The following is a 15,860-nucleotide window of genomic DNA, read 5'->3' as shown; positions in this document are numbered from 1 at the left end:
GTCCATTTCGTACAAAATGAATATGCCCATATTATACGTACTGATAATGTTTAGTAATTTGCAACACTGCAGTTATAATGTAGTCGGTAGAGACCTGCACGGGCTGGGCTTGGGTGGGCCGACTCTGTTATTTCTTTGGGCCGGGCCGGGCTTGGGAGGGCCGACACTTATTTCTTTGGGCCGGCCCGGGCTTGCGCTGGCCGACACTGATTTCTCTTCAGGTCGGGCCGGACTGGGACCGATCAATTCCAATTCTTTAATAATTATTGACTTTCGTTAAATGATAATTGGAATAAAGCCAAACGTTGAAGAGGTGTGCCCGTCAAAAATGTTACAAAGAATACAATAGCTATTTACAGTTTGTGTTGCTTAGCGGCTCCACTTTCACTATAGAGGATTGCAGGCATTATGCAGTAAATTGAGTTCTGACCTTGACCTTCACTGAACTCAAAATATAAAAAGAAGGGGTGGGAATGTTTTGTCTGTCGCTAAACAATATTGCCATCTTCATTTTATGTTCAATTAAATTAGATTTTTGTTACAGGGAATGGAGTTTTTGTTCTCTCAATGACAGGCAAAGATCTAGGAGGCAATGGTACCATTCGGGAGGCAAGCGTCAGGTTGTGAACCAGAGTTTAGAAAATGTTTCTGAGGGCTAGGTCAAATTTAGTACTAAATTTTGAGAAAGATTCGGGCTTGAGCTAATTTTTTTAAAAAAAATTTATCGGGCCGGAGTCGGGCCAAAAACTTTTAAAATTTATCGGGCCCGGGCCAGGCTTGGGCCAAGAATTTTGAAAAACTTATCGGGCCGGGCCGGGCTCGGGCCGAAAATCTCTAAAACTTTTCGGGCCCGGGCTGGGCCGGGCCTAGGTACGTTCGGGCTGGATTGGGCTCGGGCCGAAAAATTCGGCCCGTGCAGGTCTCTAGTAGTCGGGCAGCTTCATCCTTTGCTTTGTAGTGATATTGCAATGGTTGTAGATTACCATAAATGAGCTGATTTTTGTATCCAAAAGATTATAGTGTATGAATTCTTTATATTCATAATACTGAAATTTACAAACAACAAAATGTGCACTGAGAAAAATGCGTTCTCCGGACAGCGGTATAGTGTACAAATAAACGGTATCCTCTTGCTTACTATAGAAATCTGTACGGAGCATACGTTGTTCGTATGCTACATAGGCACTGCCCTTAGATGTTACATCATGCCGTTGCAGGATGTCTGGCATCTAACAGTTTTCCATATATTACATGCATATACTTATGTTACCTTCGTCAGCTATATGTTATTATACGTCCAGTTGTATGTGAGATACTGACCGCCTACATTGTTTCATACAGAAAGTACGTATAGATGGAACACTTATACAGAAAGTATTATAAAACATGCGTTTTCAGTTATACGTCTGCTGTACGTTAATTCCAAAAAACTACAGGAATTACACATGTAACCTATCTTTTTAAGTACGCCACCTACAATTTATTTTCTCAGTGTGCAAATCAAATAACGACAATTACGCATCTTTGTTTTTCAAAATAACAAAATAACAGCACAATCATCGTGCACATTTGTATCCTGATTTTAAGTGATGTACACAACGTTATCAACCAATAAACTTTTAGATTAATTCTAGTATCAGTAATACACTAAAAGCCTTAGTTCTGACCACATTATCGGCCTGCTTATATTACCCAAAATTACCCTATTAGCGTAGAATTTCTCGCTATAGACAAGTCATTTACTCTGCATACGTGTACTTGCTAGGTATTACTAGGTCTATCTCTACCGTTATCTCCCTATACCAAGGGGGGCGCGGTGGCTCAGTGGTAGAGCGTTCACCTCCGGTGTTTGGGGTCCCTGGTTCGATCCCAGCTCGCGCCGTGTGGACTTTATGGTGGACAAACACCGTGCTCGCGGATTTTCTCGGGGTTCTCCCGTTTCCTCCCACTTTCTTCATTTTACCATTTCATTCATTTCTCATAATCACCGTCTCCTTTAGCCTAACCGGCATAACCGTGGGACGTAAAACTTAAAGATTTCATTTTTCCCTCTACCAAAAAAAAAAAGTGGAAGATTTAACCCCTTCCTGTTTCAGGGGCAGCACGGTGGTTCAGTGATACAGCGCTTATCTGTGGTATGTGGAGTTCCTGCTTCGATCCCCGGCCAGGTAAGTTTGTGTTAGACAACATCGTGTTGGCATTTATGATTAGCTTCTCTCTCTCTCTCTCTCAGTGACTTTAATAACTCTGTGACGTAGCTTCCCTTCTCAACACAAATTTCCACGTGATTATTCTACTCTTAACTCATTTCTTATTTTGATCAGAGTAGTCATAATATAAGTAATACAGCACTAGAAATCCTGTTATAATCTACAATGGTTCTCACTTTAATACTTTTGTTTCTGAATTATTCATCAAATTCTAGCTTCCCAAGTTAGTTTAGTGAAAAGATGTCTATCAGCTAGTAAAAAATATGTAGGTATGTGAAATACATTGCAAATACACTTTTAAACATTCTATTTTAAGAAAATACATTTATGGGTTGGTTTGCTACAATATTAGCGAGTAAATCTCGGACATCGTCCATTTCCATTAATAAGTTCTGCTCGGGTTTGGGATCGAAAACATGTAAAATACACTTATTTTCTGTGAGTTCTCCACTTTTCAGTGTAACCGATGGAAGCCTAAATACACAGGTTTTACTGTACTTGATTAGTTACGTTATGGATATTTTTTTTTAGAAGAACACATTCGGTATACATACTTTCGTGGAGAATCCGTGTAAGATCTTGATACATCTCTCATGTTGCTTTCCAGTGGATGTCAGCTTAAATATAAATTCTGGATGCAGCCACGGTCGAAGAACACGATATAACATAATTTCACCAATTCTGGAAGTAACAGAGAAAATATATTAACATGTGCTCCAAATTTCTATTTAAATTGATTTAAAACCAAACAGTACTTAAACTTTAGAGGCAGAACGTAGCTCCTTAGAAATCCGTAACACAGATACAATGCCTACTGGAGTGTTGTCATCGGTTAGTTTCTAGAGATTAGAAATGAAAGAAGTGTTCGAGATGCGTTTGACGTCGCAGCGCAGCGTAATAGGACTCGAGTAAATATTGTCTAACAAGCTCTATTTCATAGTGATGGTACTAGGTTTTAACCATTATAGCTATTCCAACATTGTAGGTGTAATGCATTCACTAGTAATATCTAGTGTGGTGAATTACTCACTACACCAATTTCAAACCTTTTGTCCTAACTTTAGACAAGTTCCCTTGTGGCTAAGCGGTTACCGTACGCGCCTTTGGCGTAGAAGACCCAGGTTCCATTCTAAGTGAGAGCTTATGTGGTTCGGATTCCACGTTCAGCTGAACGTCCACATCTCATATAGCTTCGCTGAGAGAGAGAGAGAGGCGCTCAGCCCCCCCCCTGACGCTCAGGTATACACTGAATAAAATGGACTTCAATCCTGCTTTACACTGGATAAAGCGGCAAACAAACTATGGTTTTGCCCCTCCCTTGATTATATCCTGGAACCGCCACTGTATATATATATATATATATATATATATTGACTGCAATGAGCATCATATGTGGTGCTCACCTTATTTCTCTGTGGGGCCATGAGCACCATATATGATGCTCATGTTTGATATCACAAACTACTAACTTATCCAGGTTCTTGAGCATAATATATGATGCTCATTGCCACAAATTACTGAGAGACCATGAGGGTCACATATGGTGCTCGGCTCCCACTGGTACATTTTCGGGAGAAACAAAATATCGCGACAAAAATGTGATATAACTATCCATAATCCAGCCAAAAGTAAGAAGAAATTTATGGCCTCCTGGGATCAGTACCCTCAAATCACGTTGGCAGTCAACCTGATATATATATATATATATATATATATATATATATATATATATATATATATATATATATATATATATATATATATGTCTGTGTGTGTGTGTGTGTGTGTGTGTAGGGGATATATATCAAATCAGATCCTATCTTTAGACTTCCGAACTAACTCTCAGTATTTCCAAGGTCCCTCGTTTGCTGAGATATATCAACTTTTTTGAACTTCCTAGTGGTGGCATGGGGTTTACACAGGATCTTGTTATGTAACACCTTAGGATGTCTTTACTTGCAGGAATATTTCATAAGGGTCTGATTAGATGACTACGTTACTACACTTTTCTTTTCATTTCCTTAAACAATTAAATTGTTTACAACTACTTTCTTATACAATTCTCGAAACAAATGTACGAAATTATTTTTGACCACGTAATAATGTTATCAATAGCGTTTTTCGAGATAATAACCTACAAAGTAATGACACTCAAGTATCCATGCATTGAATAAGAAAATGTATTAAAAATATTTCCTACTAAATAGTTTTAAACTTTATAAAATCAAATGTGGTAAGGATGGTGCGAAATGCTGGAGAATGGGAGGGAATTTCCTCTACTTAATATTTTTCGAAGATAATTTCCCTCCAGTAGAATCATATTGAGAAGCGAATAAAATGATAGTATTATTAGAAGTTTAAAAATATGAAGTTCATATGTAATTAACGTTTAATTAATGGATTACCTAATGTTAATAGTATCCCTAATCTCTCATAGTTTAATAATTCATGGGTTTTCAAATATGTGAATTCTATAATGTTAAAACATTATTTCGCATCCTGGTGGTAAAAGAGCACTTTCGCATTTTTTGGTGAGAATACTATTCCAGCACTTTTTTTCTTTGCGAGAACACTCCTCTAGCACCATTTGCGTCTCCTGAGAGTACTTCTGTTATTATTCAGTTCAAAAACTCTTGTCGTCGCGAATTCTGTCGAGGAATTTGAAGCTTAAAATATACAAAACATTAATCATGCCTGTTGTTCTGTATGGTCGCGAAACATGGTCGCTTACTCGGAAGGAAGAACCTAGACTGAAAGTATTTGAGAACAAGATCCTGAGACGAATATTCGGACCCAAGAGGAACGGGAATGGGGAATGGCGGAAACTTCATAACGAGGAACTACATAATTTATACGGTTTACCCAACATTGTTAGGGTCGTCAAGTCTAGGAGGCTTAGGTGGGCAGGTCATGTAGCTAGGATGAAAGAAAGTAGAAACGCTTTCAAAGTCTTGACTGGTAGACCCATAGGAAAACGACCATTAGGAAGACCTAGGCGCAAATGAGAGGACAATATTAAGATGGATCTCGCACAGATAGGAATACAAAGTAGAAACTGGATTCAGTTAACTAAAGACAGAAGTCAGTGGAAAGCTTCCGTTAACGTGGCATTGAACATCCGGGTTCCATAGAGTTAGTTAGTTTGTTTGTTAGAGAGTACTCCTCAAGCCTTCTTTGCGTTTTCTGTGAGTGCTCTCCAAGTGTCTTTTACGTTTTTCTAAAAATTCTCTGGCTACATCCAGCTATAATGTACGGGTACTTCTCCAGTATCCTTTGCGTTATTTTGGAGAATACACCTCTCAGAGTTTCACCAAATTTTGCTATCGAAGTCACCACAAGTAAAGTGCTTTGCTTACAACATGGTTCGAGAGTGACCTTGGGAGCAACATATTGTGCACACTTATTAGGTAGTTCAACATTTTGCCACAAGAGAACACTACTTGAGGAAACCTATTAGCGCCACTTTGTGACTGAATTATGAACTTCATCCAAGAGGCACAACTAGGACTACTTTGGTATAAATAATACAAGTTTTGGCGTTTGATCTTAGTAAAATGAGTAATGTCTCCATACATTTAATGTAGGATAGAATAAAGTGGTGCCTTAGTTATTTTTGTTTCATTAACACATATTAAATATTTCCGAAACTATAACGAACAACATACAAGACAAATTCATAAATTAACATCTTCAATTTAAACTCAATTGCAATTGACAAATTACCAATTATATTAATTCATAAATTATGAAACAAAAATTATGTATATCGGTTAAAACTTTATAATGCCTTATAGTAGGTCCTTAAATATCTTGTGACTCAAGAGCTAAGTTAGGAGATTAGGCCAAGGACTACATAAATTATACACATTTAATTTTTCTTAGGCGCTCAAACAATTCAATTCAAACATTAATATATAAATAAATAAATAAATAAATAAACTAAATTTCTTAAAAGTGTTTGTTAATTACCTTCTTTACTTACTGGTAGATGGCTGAAACGTATTCGGAATCAGTTTCTTCTTGTGCTTTGATTTCCGTTCCCATTGCAGATTCTGAAACGAACAATTTTTATTAATGGAGCTTATTTATACCTCGATTTTGTGGTGTTCCATTTACTGCACTACGTTTCCCAATGAAATAATGTTAATGAATTAATTTATATCAAATCTATACAATTCAAGTAGTGGCGTACGCAAGGAGAAATCGGGGTTTAAAACCCCTCTGGAGCAAGGTGCTAAGGAAAAATAGGCTAAATTCTTGCTATAGTAAGATATTATATAGTATATATACAGTGTGTGTGTGTGTGCATCACTCTTATCCTGAAAGATATTAGATACAATTCTGGGATCGTCCTGGATGAAAATCCGCATGTATGCCACTCATTCAAAGTACATTTTGAGCTTCACATATTGATTTTATTTTTCATACCATCTATTTTAAGTTTATGCATTTACCTAATTTCATTGCTACTTTCGTATAGTATATAATTTACTTTCACATAGACTATGTTATGTTCTATCTAAATAATTGTTTATGCGCCGATAGTTTCTCCTCCATTGATGTAAAAAAGAAAAAATCTCCCGGATGAAATGTTCTGATGTTTTTTTTTTTTTTTTTTTTTTTTTTTTTTTTTTTTTTTTTTTTTTTTTAAGCATCTGTTAGCAGCCTGCATCCTCCGTAATACTCTTCAGGTTTTCCGGATTGGGGACTACTACTTCACAAGAATACAGTGCAGGCCGGTATTCACGGAGGGCTAAGGTGGCCCTAAATTTTTACTGGCCCCCTAAAAATTTTCACGGTAGGCTTGCCAATGAACTATAATATGGTTGGTTTGGTCCCCTTCCCCTCCATTTTTGGGCTGGCTACCGGCCTGATACAGTGAATAATAATTATACAATATTGGAACATGCACATTGCATAGCTCAGATTTTGATATTTAAATCCTAATTGCATAAGTGATGCCCCTTGTCCCCTTCTAACATGACCACTGTTTCTGGGCAATTGTATGCCTTATTTATTATTATTATTATTATTATTATTATTATTATTATTATTATTATTATTATTATTATTATTATTATTATTATTATTATTATTATTATTTATCTTGCACGAAGACAGCTTTGTTTCTCCGACTACGCAAACTTTACGTATTGCAACTTGTTTCCCAATTAAGAATATATGAGTTTGTGCCTATTTGTGTTTCTTTGTCGGCAAGAGGTCGTGTAATTGACCTGCAGCACCAGTAAATGGCCGTGATTAATTTTAAAATTCAAAATGGTCATATTTTTAAACCCCTTTAAATACACACCAAATTAATAAATATTGTCCATGGCAGATTTTTATCATTATATAATCTTACCCGTACTATTGTAATCTTTGCTGCTTCGATCATTTCTTAATTTCTGCAAAATAAACCACCTTTTCCCTGTTTATCTTAAAGTAATGAAATTAAATAACACCATATTTATTTTTCAAAGAAAAGAAAATGAATAGAATTTTTTTTTTAAATCACCACAGACTCACCACATATGATATCCAAAGTGCATCGTGTGATGTAAGGATAAATGTTAAAGGCATCCTTTCCAACTTCTTGTTTCAGTTTCTTCACCAAAATATCACTTTTACTGTTAAATATATCAATAAAATCTTCCAGAACTTTAAAATGAAAAGCTGGAGTGATTATTTTCCTATGATAATGCCATTTTTGTCCTAAAAAGAAACATAAAGAATAATTAGAGGTACCCCAAATAATTAATTGTTTACCTTATGCTGCTTTGTTTCCGCACTGAGATTCACATAATTAATTGTTTCAGTCAGATCATAGTCTACCTCTTCTTTTAAGGAGCTAAGTTTTCCAAAATGTAATTTATATTCCTCTGTTTGTCCGTGTGTTCGTCCGTCGGGGACAAAGCTGGATTAAGCTATCTAGAGACCCGGGGCTAGAAAATATGTGTTGCCCCTGATGACTGCAACTAATACAGTTTTGTGAAAGTACAGTACGAAAGTTAAGGGAATATGTTTTATATTTTTGGTCATATTTTATTTTATGTTGATAATTGTATTTTCATGATTCTTTTTTTAGATAACCAGTTGAGATTTTGATAAGGGTGGAGGCCTGGGGCTATAGCCCCCTTTAAGCCCCTCCCTTATTCCAGCCCTGGTTCGGGAAATAAACTTTCAGTTTAACGTCCCTCAATTATGCCATCTAAGTTATGGTGGACATATGATTAAGGTAAGTGAATGATAATGGAAGAACTGATGGAATGAGGGTGTAGGAGGAAACCGGAGCACCCCGAGAAAACCCACGGACACGTTTGTTGTCGACCATAAACTTACTATGTCGGGGATTGTGCCAGGGACCCCACGCACCCGAAATAAGCTCTCTATTACTGAGCACCTGCACCCTCTCGTTAGTCCGGGAAAAAACAATCTCAAGAAGTACTTGATGGATTCAGTATCTATTTTGACCATGGATTCAGTATCTATTTTGACCATGGATTCAGTATCTATTTTGACCATGGATTCAGTATCTATTTTGACCATGGATTCAGTATCTATTTTGACCATGGATTCAGTATCTATTTTGACCATGGATTCAGTATTTATTTTGGCCATGGATTCAGTATCTATTTTGGCCATGGATTCAGTATCTGTTTTGGCCATGGATTCAGTATATATTTTGGCCATGGATTCAGTATCTGTTTTGCCCATAGATTTAGTATCTATTTTGACCATGGATTTAGTATCTATTTTGGCCATGGATTTAGTATCTATTTTGGCCATGATTTCAGTATCTGTTTTGGCCATGGATTCAGTATCTATTTTGGCCATGGATTCAGTATATATTTTGGCCATGGATTCAGTATCTATTTTGACCATGGATTCAGTATCTATTTTGACCATGGATTCAGTACCTATTTTGGCCATGGATTTAGTATCTATTTTGGCCATGGATTCAGTATCTAGTTTGGCCAGGATGTAGAGAGAGGGTCAAGAGATAGGAATCGAGTTCGCTGAAGGAGATGGTCCATCCACTGGAAGTGGTAGAGTTAGCCACTTCCGGTTTTAACGTTAATCATTATAGAGCAAAAAACGGTAATAGATAGCGAGAAGGTGGTTTCTGCAATCAACTGGGTTCCTAACTTTAGAATATCTACGTTCTCTTTAAAATTGATGGTGATGTATCAACTAGTTCAGATTTTTGTCTCAGAAACGAACAAACACATAGTTTTAGTCTCTCGGAGGGTCGGACAGAGAGTTTTCAGTCTTTCGGACGAACATACGGACACACAAGCTAAATATATCAAGGAGTTTTGATGAAGCAAATTCATATAACTAGTACGTTTATGATTATATATATATATATATATTGTCAACAAAACGACTGTGCTTGTGCCTATTAAGCCAGGGATGTAAACTAAGTGCACAGTATTTGTTGCTTCTACCTACTATCCAAAGTAGGTAGGAAACGAGAAACTTCTTCTATCTCCACCAACCTAAGAAACTTAGGATTTATGTTGAATGACATGCGAAAGTGATATAATTAAAACTTGATAATGTTAATCTTTAGAGAACTCATTTATTCAATTATTGTTTATAGTAGAGCTTTAGTAGTAGGATGTTTGTATGTGTTATTAAGTAAAATAGTCAACTCGCATTGCATAGAACTATCTATGAATTGGTCAAAGATTGAATATCAGAGATGTTATTCTAGCATACCTTGATGAACGAGGTTCGAACTTCAGACTTCAAAGTTCGTCTCACAGTGGATGGATGTCCACTGGAACGTAGTTCGCTGTTGATCTCAATAATGGCTCTTATTGAGAATCCTACTCCTTGGACTACTCTCTGGTGACTGATCCTCTACGGGTCTCCCAGAACTGATCCTCTACGGGTCTCCCAGAACTGATCCTGATTCCCTCAAACATTAGGTTTTTATCATCATGTTCGTGATGACGAATTCTGTTGTTGTTGATTGCATATTCTGACGTTTTACATCTCTGAGCCGAAATTGTGCTTATTCACAATTTCTGCATTTTCTTTCATTGACCAAATTCTGTAGACAGCTTATGTCTGCGAAATTTCCACTTTTACCTAATTTTAGTTATGTGTCTGTGTTTACAAAATTTTCACAACGTTTGACATTTATATATTTCATATTTGTTTTGTTATTATTATGACACTGCAGACTCGTGTCTACTTCTTGATGAAACAACAAGCATCAGCAATGCATAGTGATGATATAACATGTCTGCAACTTAATTACAGCACTTTAGAATAATAAACAAAACATTGTCATATTTCTCTCTTTAAACCAATTAATGAAATTAATAAATTTTAAATCTTTACATTTTCTATAATTTTGGAGTGTCGTGAAGTGCAACACGCCCCTACTTTAAACTAAGGCATCTCCGATGCCAACTAGATCTTTGTAAAAGATCGGCTTTCGGAGAACTCCCTGTATATGAAATTTCAACATTGTTAATTAGTGTGAAAATTTTAAAAATAATTTATTTTGAAATCGAAAGCCAAATTATTGTTAAAACAAACAAACGAAATTAATGATACGAATTTTCACGAATTTTCTTTTTCCTGATTTCTTTTCCAAAAGTTCATTTAGTTCTTTTCTCACTTACAAATTCACATCTGTTTGATGACAGCATACTGCATCTGCTTGATAACAGCATGTGTCTGCCATCTATTGACAAAACACAACACTATTTGAACTTTGTTCGCTGTCGACACAATAATGAATGTTTCTAACCTAAGTCCTTTCTTAGGAAAATTGAAACAGCTCTATTCATATTCACACTATATATATACACACACTATAGTATTTGTTTATACACTTTCACTATGGATTTCCATTTAAATTCAGCACAACACTAAAACACAAACATAAACAGCATTCTGTTTTCCGCAACCTTGACACAAATTGATTACCATAGTTGGCAACACAATGTCAATCTCGAGTCAACGCTTTTATGCAAAAACTGTTGAACTCAGCTAAAACTTCATCTCTCTCTCTCCTCCTTCTTCTGTAACTTCCGTTCGACCTTGACCGATTACATATTCACTCTACGTGTAAAGCGTCCTTCCGATACATAACTGTCTACGTGCACTCACTCTTACAGTTCTATTGTATGATACAATATCATCCTGATATTGTGATCAACCAATTCATAGTTCAAATGCAAATTATATGTAAATTCAAATATATTACTTTTTTTTTTCAATGAAGTGTGTAAATTACGTGATGCTTGATTTCGTGTGTGAACGTGTTATATATATATAATTATTTTTTTTCCACATCCTTTTATTGTGCTATATATCATCTCTACTTTTAATGGTGAGTACTCTACTATTTTATTAATTACTTTATCAAATTTAAACATTATTTATAATACTCTACATGTTACATTTTACAAATATTTTAATTTCTATTATTAATTATGTTCCGTAACCGATTTTCTTTTAGTTATTCCTATTATTAAATTACTTATTTATCACAATTCACTGCACATAAAACGTATTTACAGATTCGGGGAATTATACTGAAGCAGACTCATATTCCCATGAATCTGGGATCTAGGCCTTTGTTGTTTTCTTGCGGCCAGACTCGCAAGACATCATATAAATCCGTTTTATATACAGCTACTTTATCTATTTATTTACTTCCATTACTACTATTTATTTATTTAACAAAAAAAATTATTTACTTTAACTCTCCATTCTTCTCCATACTCAAAAATCTTATTTATTTATTTAACTATTAAAATTTGTCAAAATCGTGTATAAGAATCAACTAAAATCGATATCTCGATATTATATTGATAATAAATAGTACATTAATTGTACTTCATACTTGTCTATTCCTAGATCTTGACTCAAACGTCTTTAATTACTGGCCTTGTAACCCAAAAACTATCTAAGCCATTGTCACATTCAGGTATAATTAATATAATAATAAATCAATCATAATAATTTTGATAATAATTAATAATAATAATCTTAATAATAATTAATAATAATATAATAATAAAGTAATGTTAACTAGCGCTAAATAATAATAATTAATTAAATCCTTTCTTGCCAAATGGCCTAAACGTTGAAACGAACGCTTTGATCAGTTTAATAAACAAGATACTATAACTCGTTTCATAGTGTGCTATATCTATTTAAGGGTATCTAAATCGACTGCATATAGCGTAGTCCTATATCCCCTAAAATCTTATTTAGTAAGCTTATTTCTTTATTATAGCTATCTCTAGAGCTCTATATCTTAACTAGTATTTATCTTTAATGCTTACTCATATATTTATCTAGCTAGCTTCTTTTTTTTTTCATTAACATTACTAAAATATAATAATCATAATAATACTTAATACTCATAATAATACTTAATCGTCAAATCTAGTGATAATAATAAAATATTTCAAGATTAATTAAAATCTTGCCTTGTCAAATCCATAATATTCTGTTTATTAATCTATATACTATTACATTAGCTATCTATTTCTTTATTTTAATTATTTTCCTTCTCTTTTTCCTCTTTCCAGATCTTTCCATCTCATTTTCTCATTCCTTAATTTAAATGCATGTGATCAGTATAATTTTTGTACCTTTCCTTATCCTAGGAACTTAACTATTCTAACTTAATTGCTAGATAGCAAGTCTATTTTCTATTCTTAATTTTCTTTAACATTTATGTTCTTAACATCTAACTTATTTCTATTCCTACAATCCAATTACAAAAAAACAAAAAGAAAATTCAAAATTTTGATCTTCCTAGTACTCGACTAAATAGGTAAGATTCACTAAAAAAAAACTCACTGCTTTGCGAAACGACAAGTGGGTATCTAATTCCTCTCTGTACCGCCTTAATGTCGCCGAAGACTTATGTGTTCCTAAAAATTCTCGTGAGAGGTTTGGCGCACTCCCAGTTCAACGTCACGAAAATGTGATTTCTAACCTACCTAGGTTTTCCTATAAAGAATGTCCTAATTACGTTGAATCTATTTACTATAACTTTTAAACTTACTCACTATACATTTAAATTTCATCAATCCATTTTTTTTTCTTTCTTGCCTTTATCTCCCTATTTACTAATATTTACTAACATGATCTTATTCTTCTATTTTTCTTTTTTTTTCCAGATAGCTTCTTAAAAATTATCCTTCATGATCTAGTTATTTAATCCTATTTATTAATTTTAAAAATTCTTATTACTTCAATACTGTACTATTTACTATGTCTTGAAGACATTTCTGTTTATTTACTTTTATTTTAACTTCTAATGTTTACTTCCTTATTTTAAATTCATTTTATTTTAATCTTACTCAAAATTACTTATTTAAATCTTCCTAAAACTACAATAATATACAAATCCTCAACCTTATTATCTATATAACCATAATAATAATTCTTACTGACTAAACTAAATATAATTCCTATTCTTAAACTACTTATAATTACACTAACTATAAATCTAATTAACTACTTGCGTCTATATGGACCCGACTCCTATATTATAAACTTACAACTATAATTAATACTCACTATATACATACTACTGACTATGCTCTATTCCTAATATTTTCCATAACGCCGCTTCTTTCTTTCCAAGAAGAAATTAGCAAACGCTGCTGTATCCAACATTATCTTTTCCCTAGATACAATTAACTTCGACTTTTTCTCCAGTGAGCTAAAAGTCCCTACTACATCAGCAATTTGAATTGCGTCCGTGCATTCATATGTATTTTTGAACTTCTCGAGCCATGTGTTGACCCTTGCCTGGTCGACACACTCCCTAAAGATCCCACATATTTGATATGACAGGCCATTTACCTTTAACCCAAAGAACGTAGCGTTCTTTAAGCTTAAGGATACTTCTACCGCACCTGATATCACCGACAAGAAATGCCTGCGATAACCTAATTCAATTAGCTCATTAACCTCAAAATCCTTTCTTTGAAAGGTCACCATGTACCATTTTTGATACTTCCACCGTTGTCTCTTCTCTTGAATTACTTCCTCTTTCTCGGAAGAATATGTAGGTCCATATTCACTAAAACTTCTCAACACCCCCAAGTCTAACTTATAATATCTACTGTCTGTAAATATCGTCGCTGGTTCTCCATTATCCTTAAGAACCGGATAATGTTCCTTGTGATTATTTTCTAATGATAACATGGTTCTACCTTATTCTATATCTACAACTATCAGTACGGGTGGGTGGTGTGGGTTTAATTTTAACTATTACTTGTTAATAAAATACTTAATTTATGGAAAATTACTTCACCTAACGCATGTTCTTACTTAGCGTGCAAGAGGTCTATTTAACTAAGATCGAACACCAGAATCTCCGCCATGTCAACAAAATATACTGATTACGCTTGGCTTTGCGACAGGTAACTACCATTACCGGGAATCGAACTCCAAAGCATCTGCACCATGTCAACAAAACGACTGTGCTTGTGCCTATTAAGCCAGGGATGTAAACTAAGTGCACAGTATTTGTTGCTTCTACCTACTATCCAAAGTAGGTAGGAAACGAGAAACTTCTTCTATCTCCACCAACCTAAGAAACTTAGGATTTATGTTGAATGACATGCGAAAGTGATATAATTAAAACTTGATAATGTTAATCTTTAGAGAACTCATTTATTCAATTATTGTTTATAGTAGAGCTTTAGTAGTAGGATGTTTGTATGTGTTATTAAGTAAAATAGTCAACTCGCATTGCATAGAACTATCTATGAATTGGTCAAAGATTGAATATCAGAGATGTTATTCTAGCATACCTTGATGAACGAGGTTCGAACTTCAGACTTCAAAGTTCGTCTCACAGTGGATGGATGTCCACTGGAACGTAGTTCGCTGTTGATCTCAATAATGGCTCTTATTGAGAATCCTACTCCTTGGACTACTCTCTGGTGACTGATCCTCTACGGGTCTCCCAGAACTGATCCTCTACGGGTCTCCCAGAACTGATCCTGATTCCCTCAAACATTAGGTTTTTATCATCATGTTCGTGATGACGAATTCTGTTGTTGTTGATTGCATATTCTGACGTTTTACATCTCTGAGCCGAAATTGTGCTTATTCACAATTTCTGCATTTTCTTTCATTGACCAAATTCTGTAGACAGCTTATGTCTGCGAAATTTCCACTTTTACCTAATTTTAGTTATGTGTCTGTGTTTACAAAATTTTCACAACGTTTGACATTTATATATTTCATATTTGTTTTGTTATTATTATGACACTGCAGACTCGTGTCTACTTCTTGATGAAACAACAAGCATCAGCAATGCATAGTGATGATATAACATGTCTGCAACTTAATTACAGCACTTTAGAATAATAAACAAAACATTGTCATATTTCTCTCTTTAAACCAATTAATGAAATTAATAAATTTTAAATCTTTACATTTTCTATAATTTTGGAGTGTCGTGAAGCGCATACTGCAACAATATATATATATATATATATATATATATATATATATATATATATATATATATATATATATATATATATATATATATATATATATAGACCTATATATATATATATATATCATGTGAACGGCAAATTTTCATTACTATAAGGCAGCGTTTCCCAACCGGTGTGCCGCGAGGAA

At 34.4% G+C, this 15,860-nt stretch overlaps 1 protein-coding gene across 1 annotated transcript in view; it reads right to left on the bottom strand.

Annotated features, from left to right (window-relative positions):
* LOC145672910 (cytochrome P450 4C1-like) overlaps nucleotides 1–15,860 on the bottom strand; it is an 84,880-nt gene that overhangs the window by 27,481 nt on the left and 41,539 nt on the right. Inside the window, exons 5-7 of the mRNA XM_081742111.1 lie at nucleotides 7,737–7,922; nucleotides 6,193–6,262; nucleotides 2,765–2,891 (exon numbers count right to left, since the gene is read on the bottom strand). Of these exons, the coding sequence (XP_081598237.1) occupies nucleotides 2,765–2,891; nucleotides 6,193–6,262; nucleotides 7,737–7,922 (383 nt within the window). The remainder of the gene's footprint in view (nucleotides 1–2,764; nucleotides 2,892–6,192; nucleotides 6,263–7,736; nucleotides 7,923–15,860) is intronic.

This window comes from Thermobia domestica, chromosome 16 (genome assembly GCF_964235325.1).
Source record: "Thermobia domestica chromosome 16, izTheDome1.hap1.1, whole genome shotgun sequence".
NCBI classification, from domain to species: Eukaryota; Metazoa; Arthropoda; class Insecta; order Zygentoma; family Lepismatidae; genus Thermobia; species Thermobia domestica.
Note: the sequence above shows the minus strand (reverse complement) of the source record. Positions and strands in the feature narration are given on the sequence as shown.